The 23799-nt window shown below is 45.3% G+C and overlaps 1 protein-coding gene across 2 annotated transcripts in view; it reads left to right on the top strand.

The window, feature by feature from the left end:
* Positions 1-23799, top strand: part of Cldn10 (claudin 10) — an 87290-nt gene that overhangs the window by 61608 nt on the left and 1883 nt on the right. The window contains exons 1-3 of one of the 2 annotated variants that reach the window (XM_028868211.2): positions 6665-6947; positions 13000-13161; positions 13249-13330. In XM_028868211.2, the coding sequence (XP_028724044.1) occupies positions 6728-6947; positions 13000-13161; positions 13249-13330 (464 nt within the window). In that variant the 5' untranslated portion in view covers positions 6665-6727. Of the gene's footprint in view, positions 1-6664; positions 6948-12999; positions 13162-13248; positions 13331-23799 lie in introns of those variants that run through there. The other variant, XM_037208325.1, reaches the window with a different exon arrangement.

The following is a 23799-nucleotide window of genomic DNA, read 5'->3' as shown; positions in this document are numbered from 1 at the left end:
ACTCTGCCTCTTTTCTTCCTAGAGTTTCTCTCTCCCCCTAATCTCACCTATTCCCTCCTACCTAACTACTGGCCATTCAGATCTTTATTAAACCAATCAGAAGGCACCTTGGCAAAGTCATGTACAAAAAGATATCCACAACTATCCTCAGGAAGCGACATGAGGAGGAGAGCTCATAGCGTAGTGAACAAGACCCACTACGGAATGGTACCTTCCAGATAGCAGGTAGGAGGGCAGGTCTCACTGGCTAAGCAGCTCCCTTCACGTCAGCTCTGTCAGCTGAGAGAGTGGCCAGAACTCAAAGCAGGAGGACACAGACTAGCTGAAAACTTCTAGCATGCGTGCATGCGGGCATGCATGCCTGCGTGCGTGCGTGTGTGCACGCTCACAAAAGTGTTCCCACATTGAACTCTGACATAGTAGGGAAGCATAGGGAACTCACGATGAAGTACACTAGTGAACTTCAGTTCACCTGTTGCAAAATCTACTCAATGTGCCGAAATTAAGTAGGGATACTGGGCACCTGTTCAAATACTTATGAAAACAATTTTCCTGAAAAATAAGTCTAAGCCCAGTTAGCTGGGATTGATTTAATTCGGGTTCTGTGTGTTTGTTTGTTTGTTTGTTTGTTCTTACACTTAGTAGGTGTAGAATGAACTACTCAATATGAGTTAGAGAGTTGTCTTGGTAGGAGGCAATTTCTCAACAACGAGAGTAGATTATAGAACTGAGCTGGCCATGAATAGCTTCTCTCTCTCTCCCCCCCCTCTCTCCTCTCTCTCTCTCTCTCTCTCCTCTCTCTCTCTCTCTCTCTCTCTCTCTCTCTCTCTCTCACACACACACACACACACACACACCTATCACGTCAAAATAATTAATTATGATACAGAAAACCCAGGGCTGTGAAAAGACTCTCCTCTCTTCCCATCAACTCCCACCCACAGAATTTTCCACTCTCCTTTGAATTGCTTCTCTGCCTCACTTCGCCTGACTTCCTCTGGCCCCTCCCTTGGTCCCACCCACTTGCTTCCTGGGTCTCTTTCTTCTCCAGCTCTGGGCACTAACCTCTTCTTTATTGGCAGTCCAACACTTTCCAAATTTCAGTTCAGAAGATTTAGAAGAAATTCAAAAGATTCCATCCATATTCACTTACTGTCGGTCTACTTTCAATCAATACCATTTTCTTTTTCCATTTTTTGACCAGGGTCTGGTGGGTGACTTGGCCATCATGCCAGGTTTTTGTTGTTGTTGTTGTTTTTGTTTTTTTGATACTACAGATTGACTCCAGGGATCCAGGCAAGCTAGGCAAACACTCCGCCCACTGAGCCTCAACTCTAGCTCTGAGCAGAGTTTTTATAGAAAATTTACTCGTATACTTTCAGAGAGGAAAGCCTAGGAAACATCCAGACAAGATCAGGCGCATTCGGGTGCTATGACCATAGTCATGCTTGCGTCCGTTGTTTGTGTCTATCCACCCCAGACCTTTGTGTAGACTGTGTTTAATCTTCACAAGCCTTTGAAAGAAGTCATTTTTCATTCCCGTTATAGAGTTTAAAAGGTGTTGCTGAGCAAGCTAAAGTGAGAGATGGAATTTCCACTTAGGTTCATAATCTGTCCTCTGTCCACCACATCACCTACTTTTATAATTGCTTATTACCATGCTTTCTTGTATATCCAGTTTTAAGAAAAAAGAACATAAGACTAGATATATAGTTTTTTTAAAAAACGTTTTCCTCATGCATCTCCATCTATAAACACAGCTTCCTTTAAATATATGGGGGGGGGGCTAGAAAACAAAGTGCTGAGGATGCCAATGGGAGCTCTGGGTCCTTTTCCTCTTGATTTTGTCCAGATATAATCAGATCAAAGCCTGGGAGGCTTGTAGACTTGGAAGTGGTCCTGAGAGTGATCCTAGAAAAATCCTTTGCCTTATAAATGAAGAGGTTGTAACTCAGAAAAATAAAATAACTTGTGCAGAAAAATAAACACTGATATAAATATACATTCAGCCTGTGTAAGTGGATTGAGTTAAAACTCGGCTGATGCTCACAGACCGACAGAACTCATCCTGTCCACCTACATGTTTAGGAGTCCCTAGTATCCCAGAGTGAGAGGCATTTCCAGCTGGAAGTGTATTGAGCTATGAGCTGCTGAATCCAAATGTTCCCAAGGTGTCTCATATTTGGGAATGAGGGTTTCAAGTGAAGGCCTGAAGAGCAGCTCTCAGGGTAAAGGCAACACCCTTCAGCAGGCTCATGGAAACATCTGAGGAGTGGTTCCATCCTCAGAGATTGAAAACAAAGTAAGGCAACTGTTGGTGTGCTTACAACTTGCAACAAAGTAAAAACGAGTGCAGGTGTATATGTGCAATCGTGTACGTACCTGAATGGACAGTGATGGACACATATGCATGCATAGTGATGCATCGATAAAAGTGTTCATTCCCTGGGTACTCTTGCCACTCCGTAGTGTTTATACTAAGTAGATTCCATATGTCATAGAACTTGCATAGACTACGGAGAGTGACTAACATTAGGGAGAAGAACACAGATATGCTATTTTAATAATGAGTTTTGGCATTAGTGCCTTTGTTAACAGATACTTGTAACAATATTTGGTTGCTAAGTAGTTGTTTTGATAACACCGTCTTATTTAGGGCTTCCATTCTGCCCAGCCGACTAACAGCATGCTACCTTGCTGGAATCTAGGAAGGAGCTAATGCATACTGAAACCAAACGTGATGCTTAGAAAATCCATGAGCTGTGTTGAAAGGCACACCTGTGTTCTTTGGCAGGTGAACTGAATCTCAAGTAAAGAATTTCTGCAAATCTTCCGTTCAGTTGGCCAAACTGGTTTTCACTCCTATTGAACAGCTGGGGTTGGGGGTGGGGATGGGAGTGGGGGGGTCCTTTATTTTTCCTTAAGGACCACAATAATACCACACAAATAACTTTTAATGCTAACGTGTCAGAAGTGGAAAGGATGACGCATTTCAGGGCATAAAGTATCTTCCAGCAAATTTGTGATTTCTCCATTGATTAGTGCTTCTCATAGTAGGAAGGGGTCCTTTGCAATGAACAAGTCATGATTAAGATGTTACAGTGGATACATTAGAAAAGGCTATTTTCTTGATGGTTTTGTTTTTACACTTAAGAATAGTGTGTTATGAATAGTTAAGTGAAGTGTCGGCGAGCTGAGTCCTAAGGAAAATAAGGAAGTGTTTATCAGTTGGAAGCACTCTGTAAACTGCTCTGCAGATTAACTGCAAAGGTTATTTGGGACTACATAATCTTAAATCGAAACAAGACATTTCTCTTCCTTTTTAAATATCCTCTGTGTGGTCCCTTTTCATTTTTTATGTTAGATGACACAGTCCTCTGTAATATCTTCAGCATTCTTCTGACTACATTGTTTTTAAGCTTTCAAAACAAAAGACATCTAAACTGAATGCTTGATCTTTAGACATTAAAGAACGTATTTTTTTCCATTCTTGTGCGCTCAAAAATATAACTTCTTACAATACACACGTAATGTGGTCTAGAGAGCTTAACATCGTCAAATCTCAAAGAAAGGGCAGAGAATAGAAGAGAAAGAACACAGGTGTGAGGACCCTGGCTAAGGGACTACCAGCACCGCCATCCTGGCCCTAAGTGAGGTTTGTTTCACTCGCACTTGTAAGTTGAAACGATGTGTTACAATCTCTACAGGAGTAGAATATTTCTATTTTTACATTTTCAACACAGAGGTTCATCTTTCTCTGGCTAGTTCACACCATCTGTTGTTACACTGTTTGTGTACATATCCATGAGTCTCCGCCCTCTGGAGCTGCAGTCTCAACAGTGGCTCACACTGGGAGCTTGGAAAGTCCTGCTGCCTGGCTGGCCACCCTGGAGAATTTGGCTTCATTAGTGGGTGATGCCATAAAGCAGGGCCAGAGGCTACGTGGAGTTCTTCCTTAGAATTCAGAATTTTTTTGCTTCTGGAAGCTATGATTGCATAGCTCATGGCCGGGGGATCATCCCCCCCCCCGCCCCCGAAAATGTACATTACGTAGGAAGAAGTACATCATACTTTACACTTTTAGAAAAAAAACAAGGAGTCTTTTTTTCCCCCCACAGTTATGTCTTTAAAAGAGTATGCCTTTGGATCCAAACAGTGGAGTTTACACCCATTCACTTGGTAAGCATGAACCTACTGGAGATCTAATGACCACAACTCCAAACATGTTTTGTATCTAAGCCAGTATTCTATCAAGTAAAAACAAGAAATAGTTAACAGATTAGCAAGACACAGCAAAGAGCCTGTGAACAAGGACAAAGTAACAATTTGGATAATACCATTTCACCAACTTCATAGAGAGTGTGCAGGCTTAAAATACAAAATTAAAATTAGATCAGGAATGGGGTTCAGAAATTTGACATGAAACTCTGACAAAAGGCAGGAACCCAGAGATGGGAGTACTTCATGGCAGGTGATAGAAAAGAACAGAAGACACGTTGCAGTCACTACTTGGGGGGGGGGAGCTGATGTGAGTAGATGGGAGATAACAAGGAATGGACTCCCCAAACGTTGCTCTTAAGTTTGACCCACCAGTGATCCCATACTGACACATGGGATAAGTTAGGATCAAGACCAGAGCAGGAGGTAACTATGTCTGCCTCTCACTGGCCAAGCAGTGCTCACCCTCAGGTCCATTTCCACCGCTACCCAGTCACTTCAGACTTCAATGTGTTTCATTTGGTTAAAAAATAAAAAATGGAAAGAAAAAAAAAGGTAACAAGGTGGTTACATTCTTCACAATGGGTCAGAAGTAACTCTGCCTGGAGGTTGTGAAACTCAGTTAGGAACTTGCTTGTCTGCAGCTGACGGATTTTATGTTTTAGACCTTTGGTTACTTTTGGCAAGAGTTGGATCCTGAAAGGTCACCGAAGAACTGCAAGAACTTTTAGTGGACAATAATAAGCCCATAATGGAGCCAGTGTCTTTGTCCTCTCGTTTATGCCCAGATTTGCGACCTCAGGAGCTGGAAGGACGCCTTGGTCTTTGTGTTTATCTTGAGACAGTGAAGAAAAGATGAATGAATGCGTTCATTCTTCAATTCGGCGGGAAAGGTGGAGGAGCTGGTGGGGGTTGGGGAGAGGGCTCAGTCGGAGCAGGAGGCCCTGAGCTCCCCGATCTTAGCACCCCTGTAAGAGCTGAGCATAATGATGTGCATCTTAAACCCCAGCACTAGGGTGGGGGAGCAGAGAACAGTGGCTGCTCAGAGCTCACCGGCCAATCAGTTTACAAAATGGTGAGCAGGAGTTTAGTGACGGACCCTGACTCAAAAAATAAGGTGGACAGCCATAGAGGCTGATAGCTAGTGTCCACCTCTGGCCTACATGTACTCACATGCAAGCACACACAGGTGCACACACACATACAGGTGCACACATGCACACACGCACATGCACACACACACACACACACACACACACACATGCACACACGCACATGCACACACGCACATGCACACACGCACATGCACACACACACATGCACACACGCACAAGCAAGACAAAAACAAAAGTTGACGAGGACGATAGCACAGTCAGCAAAGCCATTGCTATCCAAACCTGAGGACCTGAGTTCAGACCCCCAGTCTCTACTTAAGAGGCTGAGGGTGGTGTAGGGCTGCGGAGAGAGGCAGAGAAAAGTGGATCCCTGGGCCTCACCAGTCAGCCGCCTAGCACAATCTGAAAGCCTTGGGCCCTCGTGAGAGAGATTCTGTCACAAAAAAACAAAGTAGATAGCACCAGGGGGTGCTCTCTGGCTGCCACACTCATAGACATGCACACACACACACACACACACACACACACACACACACACACACACACAAGCAACGCACGCACAGTTGAGCAAGATGCATAGACGTCTCTCCCTTGTTTCAGAACCCTCACTTTACAGACCGGACTCCCCAAACTGAGAGCTCTGGGGGAAATGAGTCCGGTGGCTGGCCCGCCTCGTGCCTTAGTTAGCACAGACCCTCCCTGGGCTCTCTGGTCATCTGCTGCCTTGGAACTGGGCCGGAGCTACAGACTCCTGATTATTACTTTCCGCATACCACTAGGCCAAAAAGAACTGCAGAATTTTGAGGGCAAGGCCAGTTTCAGTCTCCGTCCTCCCTCCTTAACTAGCCAAACAGGGTCACTCAAACAAGCGTGGCACACTGGCCTTTAGCGTTCAGCAAAGCGAGGCTGCGTTACCGTACCGTGTCCTTTCAGGGCACACCAAAGCTGTTGCTGCTCTGCTTTTACAAGGCACCCAGTGAGCCAAGCTATTTGCCACGGATAGGGCTGGGTCGGGGGTGGCTCGGTGGGAGGCGCCGCAGGCTGTCCCCATCTGGTTGTCCCCGGACAGCTCCAATAAAAGAATCGTTTTCCGCGCCTGGTCTGTGGGAGATTTGGGGACCTCGGGCCCAGGAGCGCGCTGCGCTGCCTTGAGTGCTTTGCAACTGCGGGCAGCCAAGCCAGCTGCTGGGAGGAACCCAGGAGGTCGAGCCCCAAATCGCCCCGCGCGCCCTGGGTGCCCGGGTAGGCGGTGGTGTGAGTGCGGGTCCGCTCGCGCCCCCTAGTGCCCAGTGGGCGGGACGGAGGCGGTGACCGGGGGCGGAGCCTCGGGGCTGGGTGCGCGGGGGTCGCCAGGCCGAGTGGGAGCCAGCGCGAGAGCGGCTGCAGGCGGCGGTATGGCAAGCACGGCCTTGGAGATCATCGCCTTCACGGTCTCCATCTCGGGCTGGGTACTGGTGTCCTCCACACTGCCCACCGACTACTGGAAGGTGTCCACCATCGACGGCACCGTCATCACCACGGCCACCTATTTTGCCAACCTATGGAAGATGTGCGTTACCGATTCCACCGGCGTCGCCAACTGCAAGGACTTCCCCTCCATGCTGGCGCTGGATGGTCTGCATCCCTTCGGGCCCCCATCCCCATTTCTGCCCCTCGCTGGCTTTCCTGGCTGGCGCATCCTCTTAGGAACCCGCCGCCGTGGGACCCCCGGGAGGGAGGCTGGGCCCCGCTCTGCCCCCGGGGAGGGTCTGAGATACCCGCTGTCCGGTGGGGCGCCTTCTGAACCTGGGAACTCTTGGTGGGGACGCATAGGATCATTTCGGGCGGTTGGCGAGCGACAAGGCTATTCCCGAGTCTGTCTGGGACTGTTGGGACTTAGAAGCTTGCCACCCCACCACCAAAATCTGATTCTCATTAAAATGACACCACTGAGATCCATGAATGATGGCCATGAGATCCCTTTAGCCGGTTCATTGAGTCTTTGTAGAGCCAGGCACTGAGGAGGGGAGAAAGAACCATAGTGAAGTTTTTTGTTCTTTTTCTTAAAAATTTAAAATCCCTCCTACATACTTGATGGCTTGAGGTTAACGCTTCCTCTAAGTTTCTGGGAAATAAATAGTCCTGTGGCGGCAGCGGGCAGGAGGTGTTGGCCAGCAGGACAAACGAGCACACTTCTAAGCTTTGTGCGTGCATTCTGGGTCTTCCTTGCTCGGTTTGTTTTGAGAGAGAGATTGACGTAGAATGGATTCAGCACCAGCACAGTGCTTGCTCGAGTTCTAGGCTCTTCCCAGGATTTTACCAGCGACTAAAAGGACTCGGGTAGAAATTTAAGAAGAGCCCTTTGCACTGCTTCTAGGTTCTTGAGGTGTTTTCCTTTTCTTTATTATTCTTCTTGCGATTTTTATTTGCATAGCTGGGTAAATAGAAGACTTGATTCCCCTAAGACAGTGCTTGCCACAAAAAGCAAACTGTTGCTCAATTCGGTGTTTGATGGAAGCTGGTATAGGGAATAGGTGCCTGCCTGTAGAAGGGTGGCACCGGGGCTGGGCCCTGGTGTATAAAGTAAGTAGCTGGAACACTGTTTATTGCATGCATTGCCGCTGAGTTTCCTGTGCTCAGGAGAGCACATATTCAGGAGACAACAGGCAAGCTCTTGTTTCTGTGGTTTACATTCAGGAACACGGGAATCACAGTATGTTCTAGGACTATTCTGTTTGTAGCTCTGTTGTTGTCTGAGATAGCCTGCTAGATAAGTATGCTTCCTTCTTTGGGGCAGTTGGGGGACAAAGAAGAGGAGAGAGAAAGAAATACTCCATCAAGCTTTGAGTGTAGAACAGTGGGATTTCCCTGTTGTGTGTCTGCTGTGAAGGTGGAGATGCTCTGTGGTGTGGGGTGGGTACTGAGGAGGACGCGAGACTCAGTCCTCATTATCAAGAACTTGAGTTGGGCAGGCATTGAGTAGAGGGAATTATATGCCACCCATATAGGCATAAATGCAAAATGGGCATGCTCATGTGATAGAAAATGATAATTTAAAAAAGCAGAAGTGACATGTCCCACAATGTTTTTAAATTAACAACATCTTTGAAGTTGGTACAGATAGAAAAAACTTTGGAGCTGCTGCATAGCTCTCAGTCTGGATAGACAGGTTCATTTAAGCCATTGACCTCTGGCGGACACTGGACCCTTTCCAACTTTCCCCTGCTTTTAGTGCCTTACTGAAATTCTTTATATCCACCTCTTCGTGTGCATGTATATTTCTGTACACTGTTCCATTGCCAGATAGAAGAACATGCATTTTAATATCCAGTTCACACTGCCAAATTGCATTCCACTAAGAGTGCAAGGACAGCTGCGGTGACGTTTCTCACCGCCGTTCCCACCCAGAATCAGACATTACAGCCGCGGTCTTCCCGCCATTTTCTGCGGCGTTCTCAGCATGACTCTGACCACTTAAACTTACCTACAGACCATTTCCTTTTTCTTTTTTTCTATTTATAGCTGATGACAGTAGTTGTATTGTTTCTTCGGGGTTTTTTGTATGGGAATCCTTGATTCCTTGGTGCTTGTGATCTGAACCCACTGCTTGTCTAAATTTATTATATCGTTTTTCCACACTGAACTTTGAAAATGATGACGTAATTACAGCTATCGGTCTTTCCTTTGGTGACATCACCCTCTCTGGTGCACTAGGACATTTTCAACTATAAAAGACAAACATAGCTTCTGCATCTCCCAGGAGGGTTCAGCCACAGCTAGTTTTTTCAAGTGAAAGGGAGTTGATCTCCCCTCTCCCGGACTCAGGTGGAACTTTCCAGAGCAGCACCCTCCCCTCAAACTCCAACCCTGCCTTCTCTCTGTCTTGGATTTCCAGGGCAGTTATGTTGGGTGCTGGGCCTGATATCTGAAGTGGAAGGAGAAAGCCACCTCACTGTTGTCTCTAGTGTCTACACACCAAACCAGCCCTGTCCCCCTGCTTAAGCCAGGCATAGGCTCCCGTGAGAAACGCCGAGAGAGAAGGCTGCAGACTCTTGCCGTCTCGTGTTATATATAGTAATAGAGTTTCCTGTTTGAAGTCAGATCTCTGGTTTCTCATCCTCTGGAGAATCTCGTTGCTCCTGGATTTCCCTTTGGGAAACACAAGGTGTGGCAAAGCTAGCATCCCGTGAGGGCCCTGTCCTGTTGGCAGACACTCCCATCTGCCTGCAATCCATCTCCGCGTGGTAGAAGGAATTCTGGAGTGGTTTCTTACTCGCGTGCCATTCACCTGTGACTGTTCCTGTTTTCCAGACGAGAAATGGAGATGCAGAGAGAGCCATAGGTGATGAAGGTTGCACCGTATGTAAACGGGAGTGTGAGAGCCGACAGTCAGTGTCCTGCCTGGCCTCCTCCACTCTTTACACAAATACGCCACGCTCCTCCTGCTGCAAAAGCTTGTGTTCTTTCCCATTAAACACAGCAACTAACTATGCCGCCGATTTGCGACGGGAAGTAAAAGACGTATCATTAAAGAGACATCTTTTAAGGGTTACCTGGAAGGTTTCCTGCCACAGAATTCATTAGGTCCAAGTTACTATTTGAAAACGTCACAACAGAAGGAACTGGTGATTCCTGTTTATTGCTAGCCCGTATTCCTTCCAAAGAGCACTTGAACTTCTTTTCACTTGTTTTTGCCATGTGCCATCCATTTTTGCTAATGGGGGTGTTTGCCATTTCTTGCAGGAGAACTATAAATTATACCTTGAGAACTTCTAAGTAAATACATTCATGCCTCAGCACTTTAATGTGTTAATTAGCTATTAACGGTGTCAGTAAATTAGACCTGTCAGAAATAATGGCCTCCTTGACCAGGTTTTTACTACCACCTCCCTGGATGGTGTAACTTCTAAGTCTGCCCTCGGGAGCTGTTAAAAAGCTGGGGTGTAGAGGTCTGCCCTGCAGAAAGATAAACTCTGAAAGTCTGCTGGAACTCACTACAGCCTGAGATTCTGGGTGCTCACAAACCTCAGGCTAATTAACGAACACCACAACCAATTCCTTTCATGGCTGGCAGGGGAGTTTTTCCCTGGTCTTGGCTCCCCATTACAGAAAAATCAGGCCAACTATTGTCTTTGGTGCATGCAGAAAGTTAGCAAGTTAGTGTTAGTGTTCTGGAGCCAGGGTGAAGTGCACTGCTCGGCACACCAGCTTTCTGGGTAGCACTGAAGAAGGAACACAGCTAGACAGGATGAGAAGAACCTCCTTGTCCTTCTTCTCTCTGGCGTCTGTGCCTAGAGGTCAGGGAAGGTCAGAGAGAGGGGACTTTAGAATGAGAGACTCTGGAAAAGTGATTGTTTCTGAAGAGTAACGACTTCTGTTATTTCCCCTGCCTTGCCAGCCGACTGGGTTGGACTGGCGTTCTAACCACTGTTTACCACGCGCGGAAACGCGTTCCCTGTTCTAGACACCAGACTGTAGAACTCAGCCGTTGGCAAATTCCAGACCATCTCTCTGCCTATGATAAAGCCCGTAAGGCAGAGGATGCAACTGCAGATTATGGTTCACAATAAAGGAATGCTTGTTTCTGTCTTTTTCTAAATATACATTACACACAGAAGTCTCCCTTTTCCCATGGTGTTTCTTTCTTGGGTTCCAATGGCCTATGGTCAACTATAGCCCAAAAACATTAAATGAAAAATTCCAAAATTAAATAATCTAGAAGTTTTGGATATGTTTTATTCAAATAAGCTGTCAATTATTCTGTTTTACCTAATTGTTACCTTTGTCTTCTTTTTTTTGAAACAGTGTCTCACTCTGGAGCCCAGGCTAGTTTTGAACTTATCACCCTCTTAGCTCATCAGCAGAGTTCTGGGATTATAGGCCTATGTTTCCCAAGCCCAGCTTTATAGTTGCTATTAATTTTTTCTGTACTTAATCTGTAATTTTTTTTTCATGTATTTACAGCAAAACGTGTATATATAGAGTTTAGTAATTGTGGTTTCATGGGAGTTTTGAAACAAAACATATCCCACACTGATAAAGGATATTACTGCATTTGTTTGTGCATGTCTGTGTCGATGTGTGTGTGTGTGTGTGTGTGTGTGTGTGTGTGTGTGTGTGTGTGTATCTATCCTTCTACTTCTGTTGTTCATTGCTGGCATTCAGAGCAAGCTAAATGTGGCCTTCTTTGCTGCCTGTGGTGAACAGGGGACCACTTCTGATTGTCCTTGCAGACACTTGGACTGGGGTGATGAGGGCTGGCTTCTGCTCACGCCGTGGCTAGAGGACTCATGGGCTAAAGTTTAAAATAGAGTTGGTTCAGTATTTAGTATCAGAGACCCAGCCAGCTCTGAAGCACCATTACCGTTAACAAAAGAATTCTCCGTTATCCCAAATCACTAAAAATAAGTTTCTTTTGCTGGTTTTGGTAATCTCCACATCAGTGAAATTAATTTCACACCATAGAATTGAAGGACTTTGTCACGGCAGTCTGTGTTCACCGGGGTTCAGGGTGTGTTACCTTGAGTAGGAAGAACAGCTCCTTCTGCTTTGCAGCATGGATCTTAGTAACTGTATTCACACATTAAATTCCATTCTTTTCCAGAGGCACATGGGATCAGAGGCCACCAACACTTACTCCACAAATTTACAACTATTAGCTTACAACTATTAATTATCCTTGACTTTGCTTAAATACTAAATAATGATAGATGACTACTGTTCCTTACGTTGGCACTTGAGAAGTTTTTTGTTGTTGTTGTTGTTGTTCGTTTGTTTTTATTAGAAGGCTCAAATCCCAAAGTAAACCTTGTGTGTGTTCATTTGCTTATTATATTTGCCTACAACTGGTGGCGCCCCTCTTGCTGCATCAGACTGAAATGTGTTGTTTCAAATGACATGAAGTGTCTTGTATGGGAATGGTGTATCACTTTGAATTCTGTTCATTTAGAACGGGTCAGTGCCTGGCCAAAAGCCCTGCTGAAGTTTATTATCACTCCAGCTATGCAAATAAGATCCGTGCCTGTGAACATGAGTGGTTCAGTAAGAACAAGCTCACTAACACAAGGCACTCATTTGCATGCAAACAGTTGACTTCATTATACATTATTCTTCTTTATTATATGCACCTGAACATTAGCACGGTGTCACTAAAATAATTCTTAGACTTACTGTGGGTCCCTAACTCATGCCGGTTAGACTCACTTATAAACTTCCATTGATATCAGGAGACATCTTGCTGCCCAGTTATAAATAAACATCCTAATTTCATAGTTCCAGACTCCTCTCAGTGTCTGTTGAGTGTTGGGTGCACTAAGGAGTTAGAATGAGAAGCCATGAGGCATGAACTTAACAAACCTTTCCAGGGTGGGATCCTCTCTACCATGTACTAACTCATCTGTAGCAAATCACAGCACCTCTGCATGCCTCAGTTTCCTCCTCAGTAAACACAGGGATAACTTAAAGATCTAGTCAGAGGCACAAGGTTAACCTTAAAGTGTGTGACGTAGAATAGGCATTGAGATAGACTTACTTGCTTCCTTCTCTGCCTTTTTGCATGAATTAACCATTGGGTCGCCCCTGCCCCAGGACAGTATAACGCCCTTCCCAAGTGACAATGCAAAGTGAGCTTTTCTCTCTGGAGATCTGCACATCCAATGTTAACATAAACGACCTGCTCTAATTACAGGTTATATCCAGGCATGTAGAGGACTCATGATTGCTGCCGTCAGCCTGGGCTTTTTCGGGTCCATTTTTGCGCTCTTTGGAATGAAGTGTACCAAAGTCGGAGGCTCAGATAAAACCAAAGCTAAAATTGCCTGCTTGGCTGGGATTGTATTCATATTGTCAGGTAAATAGTAACTTTCACCAAACACGGTGCTTCGGGGCGCTCATGCCACGGAGCTGACTGCAATACTTGCCCGCTGGTGTTTTTCAGGTCTGTGTTCCATGACAGGCTGTTCCCTGTACGCAAACAAAATCACAACAGAATTCTTTGATCCTCTCTTTATGGAGCAAAAGTAAGTGTTGTTTTTAGTCTATATGTTTCTAGCTCACAGAAAAATTATACGAATAAATATCTCACATTAGGACATAGATTTCCCGTGTCGCTTTTGAAAATGAAGTTTGTTGGTAAGTGGTACTCTCGGACATCAAGTTTATGGGTCGTTTTGGTAAAAGATGCTTTCAGACTTCATTGGCATTGCACATTATCTTTAAAGACCTCAAAGCATAGGATGTAGAACAAAAAGCTCATCCATCTTCCATCACAAAACTGAGGGGAAATTCAGGAAAAGTTGGAGTGAAGTAAGATGGGAGGGCTAAGTTATGAAGATGGAACATTAAAAGAACTGGATTGTTCGTTCAGAACACTATTTGCTAAGTATTAGTCGCTGGGTCTTCTACGTCTGCTCCACCTAGCCAGCCTTTATGAAGAAACTGCACACAGCGAAGTTTCTCAACAATGCTGTAGGAGCAAGGTACCCGTCCCTCTCCCTACCCTCTCACCCCCTCACCCCCCACCCCCACCCCCGTCAGTGTGGCTGCTCCTGTCCACAGGTGAGTGCCTTGGGACTAACATCATTTGGTTGGTTATTGTTTCTAAGTTGCTGCTTTTTATAGTGGCCCTAGGCTTATTTCCTTGAATTGGGAAAATCCCAGGGATACCAAATGAAAAACAGCCAACCATATATCAAATCTATTTTTTTTGTCTTCATGAAACTATGCTTACATACTTCTATAGGAAGTTGTGTGTGTACGTGTGTGTGTACATGTGTGTGTACGTGTATGTGTGTGTGTGTGTATATGTGTGTGTGTGTGTGTGTGTGCGTTTAGGTGTTTTTGCTATCAATCAGGCTGACAATTATATTTTAGACTTGAGATAAGTATTATAAAAATTTTTAAAGGTCTAGTATAGAAATAATTGGTCAAGTGGGCATTGCTTTTTCCTAGTGCATTAAGAAGTCGTCAGGGCGGCAGTGGTGGCACACGCCTTTAATCCCAGCACTCGGGAGGCAGAGGCAGGCGGATCTCTGTGAGTTCGAGGCCAGCCTGGGCTACAGAGTGAGTTCCAGGAAAGGCGCAAAGCTACACAGAGAAACCCTGTCTCGAAAAACCAAAAAAAAAAAAAAAAAAAAAAGATGTCTTCAAAACATTGCTTTCCTGATTCTCTCTTTAATATAGTTAATGCATGTGTCAGAATAGGTGGAGTTGTAATATTTAATGGAAATTATGTTAACATGTATCAGTCCCTTCATGTGCCAAACGTGGCAGTGCACAGGTTCTGTCAAATTATGAAGCAGGACCCTCTCTTGAGATTCTCTTTCTGGGATCGAGGCGAGAAGGGCAAGTCAATGCTGACAGGAACTTGGGCTAAACTCCTCCTCATTCAAACAGGGGTGGAGTTCTGTACAGCACATGCCTTAAAATGTGCAGCTTATAATAACAATTTCATAATTTTTGAAACTAGATGCTACGTGTGCTTTTTTATTACAGAGTTTCTGTCATACATTTATTTTACAATAGTTTCCCTTAAGAAATTTTATTAAGTAGGAAACAAACAAACAAAAAAAAAACATTGTCCTTGGACCCAATATAATTTTTAACTCTTCTATCCATGTTAGAAAAATATATCTTGATTTTTAATGTTCGCCTCACTTTTTTTCTGTTGTGTTTTGTGTTTTTGAGATACAGTCTTGTTCTGTAGCCCAGGCTAGTCATATATAGTCTTCCTATATCCTCCTGCCTCAGTGTCCTGAATGCTAGGATTATAAGGACTTAGCTTCTTGTTTAATTTTGAAAATTAGATTTGCACAGATGTACATGATACCAAACATGGAGGTGAAGATTGGGCCCTCATAATCTCAATGAGGCTAGTTAGCTCAAGGAATGATTAGATCTGAGAATTACAAATGTACCATCACATTCTAATTAAAGAGGCGTGACAGGAATCTAGTCTTCATTGAAACTTAGTGTGTTTTCAAACACTGACCAGTTGAGGATCATGATTTCATCCGGTGTTTCATTTTTTAATCAGCACTTTCTTGGAGGGGGTGGGCATTGACTCCCAACACAGAATTAAACTGGTTCATTCCACGGGTCTTGAAAAAGTCATCTTTAAAGCAAGACTTTGACCTGGTTTCTTGAGGGAACAGAACATTCTCAGCTGGCTTTGCTAGAATTTAATAATTCCTGTGTGGGGGTTGGGGATTTAGCTCAGTGGTAGAGCGCTTGCCTAGCAAGCGCAAGGCCCTGGGGTTCAGTCCTCAGCTCTGGAAAATAATAATAATAATAATAATAATAATAATAATAATAATAATAATTCCTGTCTGATTTCAAGTTTATTTGTGCTTGAATGTGTGTGGGAGTCACAGCTCCTGGCTCTGCCCACACAGGTGAATGGAGGTTTGGAGGAGGCCACTGTAGGAAGGTTCTAGCTGTTTCTGATGTCTTAATAGACTGGATTATGTAAGTTTCTTGAGATCAGAAAGCATCTCTTTCAACTCTACCTACCACAGTGCCTCCAAGTGAGAGTTACGGTAGAGAACTGGTCCTTTCAGACTTGTGCAAAGCCTCCTGTGTCAGCAGTATGAGGAGGCAAGATTCTGAGGATGGAGGTGGGAGGCAAAAACAAGTTCCTCTTCCCATAAATGCCACACACTGGGCTATACAGTTATCTGTAGTCAGAAAGTTTCTCAGTTCTCACCCAGCCCTGCAACCACTTATAAAATAATCACTCAGAGGCTTAATATTATTTACAAACTATATGGCCCATGGCAGGCTTCTTGCTGGCTAGCTCTTTCATCTTAAATTAACTCATGTCTATTAATCTATGTTTTGCCACATGGCCGTGGCATTACTGGTCTGCTGGCATCTTGCTGCTCTTCGTTCATGGTTGGCATCTCCCTCTCCTCTCCTTTGTTCTCTCCGAATCTCTGCTTGGATTTCCTGCCTGCCTCTAAGCTACCTTGCCATAGGCCAATGCAGCTTTATTTATCAGCCAATCAGAGCAACACATATTCACAGCAAACAGAAAGGCAGTTATCCACAGCAGTTATCACCAAGTGCCTTCTCCCCAGGGGTTGCCCCAAAAGGTGTGACAGTAAATAGTGTGACTCCCAAGTTCAGTCCTTGGGCAAAGCACAGGAAGCCAGCTGTTGGCCACAGGTTCTGGTTTGAATTGTACTCCTGGTACTCTTGTCCCCAAACCCTAAAATGTGCTAGAAGCCAGGTCAGGCCTTGGAACGTGGTTCCCTCTTATTGGTTTGTTGATGCTGTTGACTTTCACAGTACTTCTCTCCAGCATTAGACCTTTGCAGATCTCCACATCATCCCTCTTTTATGTACACCTTGGCTGCCTAAGTTAGGAAAATACAAATAAGCTCATCAACAAATCCCCACTGTGTGCAAGGAACCCAGTTGTAGCTTTATGCATGAGAAAAACATGAGTGGCTTCATGTGGGTCAAGAACCCAGTAGTCTCATGGCTGGCAGTGTCCTTCCCGACGCTGGACAGAGGCACAGCACTCACACACTCGCTGGTGTTGGTGCTGTTTCCCTTTTGGTCTTTTTCATCCACGTGAATATTCTGTTCGGACAACTCCAACACGGGCGTTTGCAGAGCCTTGAGAACAGCCCCTTCTCTTTCCTTTGGGCTGTTTCAAACCAACTTCCCCTTTTTATTAAAACAAAATGTAATAACTCCAAAAGAGAGAGAAGGCCCTGCCCTCCTACAATCTTACGCTAATAGATGCCCCAAAGCAAGACTCACAGCCCACAGGATGACATTATTCTTACCCTTGCTTTGGTGTCTAAACCACTAACTCCCTGAATGTCTTGTTTTGTTTTCTTAAATAAACTGTTCTGAGTTACAATTGGTCAGCAGAAAGAGACTGCTTTTCAAATCCTTCCTGTAGCCTGTAACCACGACCCACGTAAAGGAACAGAAGAGCGTGCTCTGAGACTCTGCTCTGTGCGATGTGTCTGATGTTTGGCCTCTGAGTCTCATGCTTGGGTCTTGCCCTGGAGGCTTTTCTGTTTTCAATGTTACTGTGGAATACTCCTCATTCCTGGCATATCTGATCTGATACTTTAGGATTTAGACCATACGAAGGTAAAATCTTTTCACTATTGTGTCTATTTAGCAGTTAGAAATTAATGCTTGCCAGGCTGGGGATATGGCTCAGTGGTAGATCCTGTGCTTAAATGAAAATGGGCTAGTTTCAACCCCCAGCAGAGAATATAAAGGCATGGGGTAGGGGGTGGAGAGAAGGAGGGGGGAGGGGAAGAGGGTGGGAGAGAAGGAGGGAGGAGAGAAGAGCTACTTTCAGATAAATTCTCTCGTTCTGGTTTCTGGCTGAATACCAGCCTTACAGGTACATAAGTGACCTTGCCAGGCTGTTTAACTTGTCTTCCACCTTCATCATCAAGTACCACTGTGTGGCTGCTCACAAGGTTATTTGGAGAGTGAACTGAGGTTGATAAAGAGCCCACAGAGTTCTGGGTAGGAGATACTGTGGAAGCGTTAAGTACCGAGAGCAGAACAAATGGTTACATATTAAGAAGGTGTGATTCTGTGACTTCGCTTTGTTCAGAGTGACACAGGTCACCTCTGCTTACTGGAATCCCCCGGATGCTTTTGTGAGGCTGGCAAGCCTTTAAACAGCAACCAGGACAGCAAATGTTTGCCAGCTCCTATTTCGTTTTACTGACTAGCCTGTGGCGTAATCGTCAGCTTGCCCCGAGCTCTAGCAACTCAGTTCCTATCCCTCTATACTCTGGTCAGCCTTCCCAACTTGCCCCCAGAGAGGGGAGCACCTCTGGGGGATTCCCTCTGTGCTATGGGCCCACATTGCAGCCCTACTGGTAGCTCCCACTTGCTGGTTGGTTAATTTGTCTCCTAGACCAGACAGGGAGCATCGTGAAACAGAATGCAGGCTAATTGTTGGACTTCTTAGAGCGAGGGTGACAATACAGTGAGGTCTGTGTCCCTCCATAAGGGACAGACATTTGCTTATGAGATAAGGGTAAGCAGGCGAGGAGAGAGAGGATCCTGGGGCTGGAGAGATGGCTCATCTTTAAAGGCTGGGCTCACAACCCAAATGTCAGGAAGGGTCCTGAGGCCAAGCTGCCTGGTGTAAACTCAGCTCTGCTTCCTGCTGGCCGTCCGTGAAGTTTCACAACAGTCTTATGCTTTTGTGCTTTGACTCTATAGACCGAGAAAAAGAGGTCGCAATGGTCAGGTGTGCCGGCACAGTTCAGCTGCTTACAATCCTATCTGATGGTGCATAGCAAATATTACAAAACGTTAGCTCTTGTTTTGAAAGGTAGTGGTCCTCACACAGCAGAACATCTTCTCTTACAGCATTTTGAGATTAGCAGGAGAGAAATGTTTGCTGGAATGTTAGAGCCCTAATAAAAAGGACAATTGCTTTATGATACTTGGCTCTCAAGTAAGAGGAAGGTTCGAGAGGGATCTAATGCCAGTCTTTAGGAGAACCCACACAGGAAGGCAGAACAATGCCCAGTAGTTCCCGGCCCGCTGTGTCACCGCCCTGAGACATGCAGCACCGCATCACACACAGTAAGATGTTAGGACACTGTCAGGTGGACAGGGACTGTGAGACTCTTCTACCAGAACGTAGCCCACGGAGTCTCCTGAAACACCTGCTTTGGCTCTCCACCGTTTTCCAGCATGCTGCTGAGCATTCTGAAAGAATGTTAGAAGCATTTTAATTGCTGAAGGGTTTTTTCCTCCTGCTGGTCCATCTGTTCCTCTTCACTTCAGTACAAATGAACTCACCTGCTGGTGCCCACAGGGACTTCAGCACAGGCTCAGCTGTACAGAGTCCACCCTGGAGGGTCTCAGGGCAGTGTTTGCTGTTAGGCATTTCCTATCTTAAAGGACAGCCCCGACAGCCCGGTCAGTTTATTCCGACTTCAGAGCTGCCTGTAAACATGTCACTGAACTTTCTGTGAGCACCGTGACTCAGCACACCCTTCCCACTTCAGAGCAGGTAAACCCCAATTATCCACACTGCTGGAGGAGATCAATGGCACCAATGTTACTAAGTAATGGATTTGTTATTGAAATGAATGGTGTAACTCAGGACATGAGATATTTCTACTAAATTATAATTTACCTTGGCCAACGTGACATTTAGTTCCACTGTAGATGGCTTCTAAGTTTCCATGAGTAACTGGCAAGTGTCTTGAAAGACATGCACTGATCACCTGGTGCAGTGTGAGCCAGGAAAGTACTCGGAGACGGGTCGGTCTCGAGTCTGGAGCCTGAAAATCTGAGCTCTTTGGGATCTTAGATTAATTCATCTGCCTCATCACAGTAACACAGATGGACAGTGTTATAAAGATTAAGGAAAATAACATACTGGGAAAATGTTGGTCAGAGCTACCAAATTTTACTCGTTTTACATCTATTGGTGAATTCACATTGGCATTCTTGACTGCTTATTTATTTTTTTTACAATACCTTGGAATAATTTCTAACACTCATCTGCTTTCTTAATTCTTTAAGAAGTTAAATAAAATCTTCGCAATGTGTTCTTATCTTTCAAAAAATGGAGGAGAAAGCAGTTGCTACAGCAGCACACAGGAAGAAATCAAACAAGGTTCCTGCCATTACCACAGTTTGTAGGATTCTAAACTAGTGGCAAGTCACAATACGCTGTAATAATGCACACATTCATACCTGTCATGATCCACAATTCAGAACTGACACCGAAGGAAGAAAATAAAAAAGTCCATTTTTGTCTCAGTTTTTCAAATTTGAGAATTCCCCATGAAGAGGTCATGACATGGAATTTAAATTTTCTTGTCCTCTTCTTGCTGCTGGTTGGGTGCTGTCTGCCACTGTTCTGTACGTGTTGGGGATGCCAGACCGTGGGAGGGAACTGTTAACAGAAGAGATGGCATCTTACAGAAGGGAGGTGGACTGTGGCAACCACAGGGTGGGCGGGCTCTAAACACCCCACTCTACATCAGCGACTTGGAGTGTGCAGTATCAGGAGTAACCGTACTTCTGCAGAATCCCTAGAGAGTATCCGTTTATACAAATGTATCCTTGCGTTTTTGTGGGCCTTAGATGATACAGAGGTGTTTACATCAGACAATCTTGTGGAAAAGGCTGACTGAGCAATGGAATTCAGTTCTGAAGTATTCATGTGGATAACATGTAAATGTACTTTCTAAATTTTTAGCATTTTTTTTCCCTAAAACATACTGTTTTGCATTAAGGCAGCTGGCATATTTATTTTGGTTATTACCATTCTTAATTAAAACAAGGGCATTGTACTCTAAAATGACCTGTGACCTTCATTAAGGTCACTTCAGTTTTCTGTGGGCCCTGAAAGGATGAGGTGTTTTCATTTGTTACAGCCACTTTATTTTTGGAGGGGCTGCTCAGCATGCCCTGGTTAATGACTCTTCACCTTTTGTGGGGGTTGGGGGAAAAGACAGCCCCAGGGCATTTGGAAAAAATTCCACACCCCACAGTTCTGGAGCCACTGAGAACTTAATGAGCCAGGGAGGGAGAGAACCTTTCTGAAATGGGAACTAAAAGCAGGTTTCACCGACCAGGATTTAAAAATATTCATAAACTCCTTACGGTGGGAGCAACAGTTAAGAGTCCAGGTTTGGAATCACAGTTCAAGGTTTTAAATATGGGTTCTACCATTTGCTTTAGCTGAAATATGGGATAAGTAATTTAATCTCTCGGAGCCTCAACTTCCTCATTTGCAAAATGAGGATATTTATACCCATACCCCGGGACTGTACGAGGGTGGAGGGGCTGGCTGTGTGTGTTAAGAAGAAAAGCCCAAGTCCTAAGAGAAAGGAAGGGCATGCTGCTTCCGCGTCCTTCCTCAAACACATGTGTATGTACCTGGGAGGGCTGAGGTCACCTGTGTTTGCACAGACATGCTCTTTGGATTCCATTGTTAGATTCATCACGCTGTTCCATTATTATTTGCTTAATGTCTCACCAGCCCCACTAGACTCGGGGGTCTGTGGGAGGAGCTGATTCCCATCATGAACATGCTGAGTAGCGCAGGATGTGGCTTGGATGTCTGTGGAGGAAAGGAAGGAGATCCCCAAGAATCCTTCGTCAAACCAAGCCAGAAATGGAGAGTTGGGTGCAAGGTCAGGATGTGAAAATAAGTGCTCCCAGTCCCTTTCCTTAGGGGGTTAAAGGGCTAAACTATGACCGGAAGTGTGCGTTGTGCTCAGTCAGCGTCACCACGGGACTCCAACCCGCTCATGGAATGAAGGCCACGAGCAGCGGCCTTATATAGCTTGAGACAGCCCAGGGAGAGGATAGGCATTTTTGATTTTTAAATTTTCTGATAGAAGTAAATTCATCTCCCAGTCTTGGTTTACTAAAGTCACGTTCTCTGATAGGAATGCGTTAAAGTTCCATGGGGGCAACAATCAGATAAGCACTGTCATTTGGCATACACTAAAAACAGTTCCTCGCTAAACCAACTTGAGGCCTCACCCTGGCAGTTATGGATGTGTCCGGAGTGGAGTGTATTTGTTCTTCCAGAGTAAGGAGGAAACTGTGGTGATGTGAACAAAAGAGGCCACACTGTGAGTGAAGAGCTGGCTGGGGACAAGAGGACACTGCTAACAAAAACATTCCGCAGATAATGTGAAATTTGGATAATCTTCCTCAAGTGTTGAAATCAGTTTCTTAGCATTACCAAAAGTCAAGAAACACTTCCAGGCAGAGGTGAGGGAGACGTGCCTTGGAAACAGATCCTGGGGGGTGTTATATTGTCCTTTCTCTCAATGCTGCCTTTGAATGATCCCAGTCAGTGTTTGCCAGATGACATGCACCGATAGGTGTGAGCTGAAGTCACTGTTGAGGGAGACTGGGACATGTGTCTCTCAACAGAATGAAGAAAAAAATCTTAGAGAGGAAGAATCAATCACAAAACCATCACATCAGAATTGTTAAAAACATGGGTGATACAGGGTCTCTCAAGACAACTCCAGATACTGTTTTGATGTGTTTGGCAAGGTTTACAATGGAAGTCAAATGAAAAAAAAGTGATTCCCTTGAAAGTGATCCTGCATATGTGAACAGTAAAATACATTCAAGAAATGGAATGAGGGTCTAGGGATGTGGCTCAGTTTGTAGAGTGCTGGTGTAGCCTGCACGAGGCCCTGGGTTCTATCCAGGACAAGAGTTATTGTTATACCCTAAGATCGCCATCCCCAAGCCCTTTGGTAAGTTTCCAGATGGTTTGAGTTAATGAAGATACAACACTGAGGTTCTACACTGTGCTTGTCATGTTCCTTTTGGGAAGGCCATGTCTCGGAGCGTGCGGCTCATGGCTTCTGTGACATTTGTTCCTCACTGACCATTCTTAAGAACTGGAGGCAGGTGTAAAACCCATGACTGAAAGGAGGCCGGGGACTCTTTGAGGGTGCATGTCCACTATGCAGTTGAAGGAGAGATGACCTCCGAGGGTAGAGAAAGATGGGTGACGAGGTCTGGTTTATCCTGTGGGAATGGCCTCCACGGAAAGTGTTGTCCTGAGCCGGCCCCTTCCTCTGTGCTGTCACAGGACGAGTGCATTCCAGGACCCCAGGAGTTCAAAGGGGTCAAGTGCCATGAACCTGCCAGGAGGCACATCTCTGCATCTTTTATGTGTATAGTCTCATGAAGACAATAGAAAAGGGGGCAGACCTGAGGATCTGGGCCGTGAAATGTTCAGATGTGCAGCATGAAGATTTGTCAGTTTCTTTTCTCAGGAATGCCACGTCCCCCCTCGCCGCCATTGCTCCCCATCTGGCCATCTCTCCTCTCTGGTGTGCGCTTCACTCTTGGTCCTCTGGCGCATGTGTGCACACGAACAGCTGTGCTCTTCTCCATTGACATTTTCTGTTTCTGCCATTGCCACTCCGGAAGCCTCGAGGTCTGTGGGCTTCCCGAAGCAGATGAAGGGTTAACCCCCTTCCTGTTCCATCACAGCTGTTCCTTGCCACAATCTGTCCCCTGATTTCCCAAGGATGTAAGCACAAGAGAGGAGAAAGGATCACATGACAAAGTATGCTTAACTCCATCCCAGATTGGGGGGGGGGGTCCCTGATGCTTTGTAAGCATCATTTCCTACCTGCTAGTGGTCCAGGCCCCAGTAACTCCTACAACTACACAGACCACCAAGGAAAGCCTATGTTGGGGTGTCAGGGTGCAGAGATCCCCCCCTTACACAGCTCCTGCCAGCTGCTCCCCACACCTGTGTGGCCTCCACACCAAGCCAAAGGCAGGCTCTCTCACTTTACGTCTTGTCCGTGTCAGGAGCAAGTGGTAATCAGGAACCCTGTCTTCTCTTGACCTTGGAATCTCCTGAGATTATCTCGGCATGGATCTGTGAGACCAAAACACACTCTGGGTTCATTGTATACTGAAACACACCAGTAGAGCTCTTTTTCCAGTCTTGCAGTGTGTGTGTGTGTGTGTGTGTGTGTGT

This window comes from Peromyscus leucopus, chromosome 9, assembly GCF_004664715.2.
Source record: "Peromyscus leucopus breed LL Stock chromosome 9, UCI_PerLeu_2.1, whole genome shotgun sequence".
Classification (NCBI taxonomy): Eukaryota; Metazoa; Chordata; class Mammalia; order Rodentia; family Cricetidae; genus Peromyscus; species Peromyscus leucopus.
This window is presented reverse-complemented; position numbering and strand designations above follow the sequence as displayed.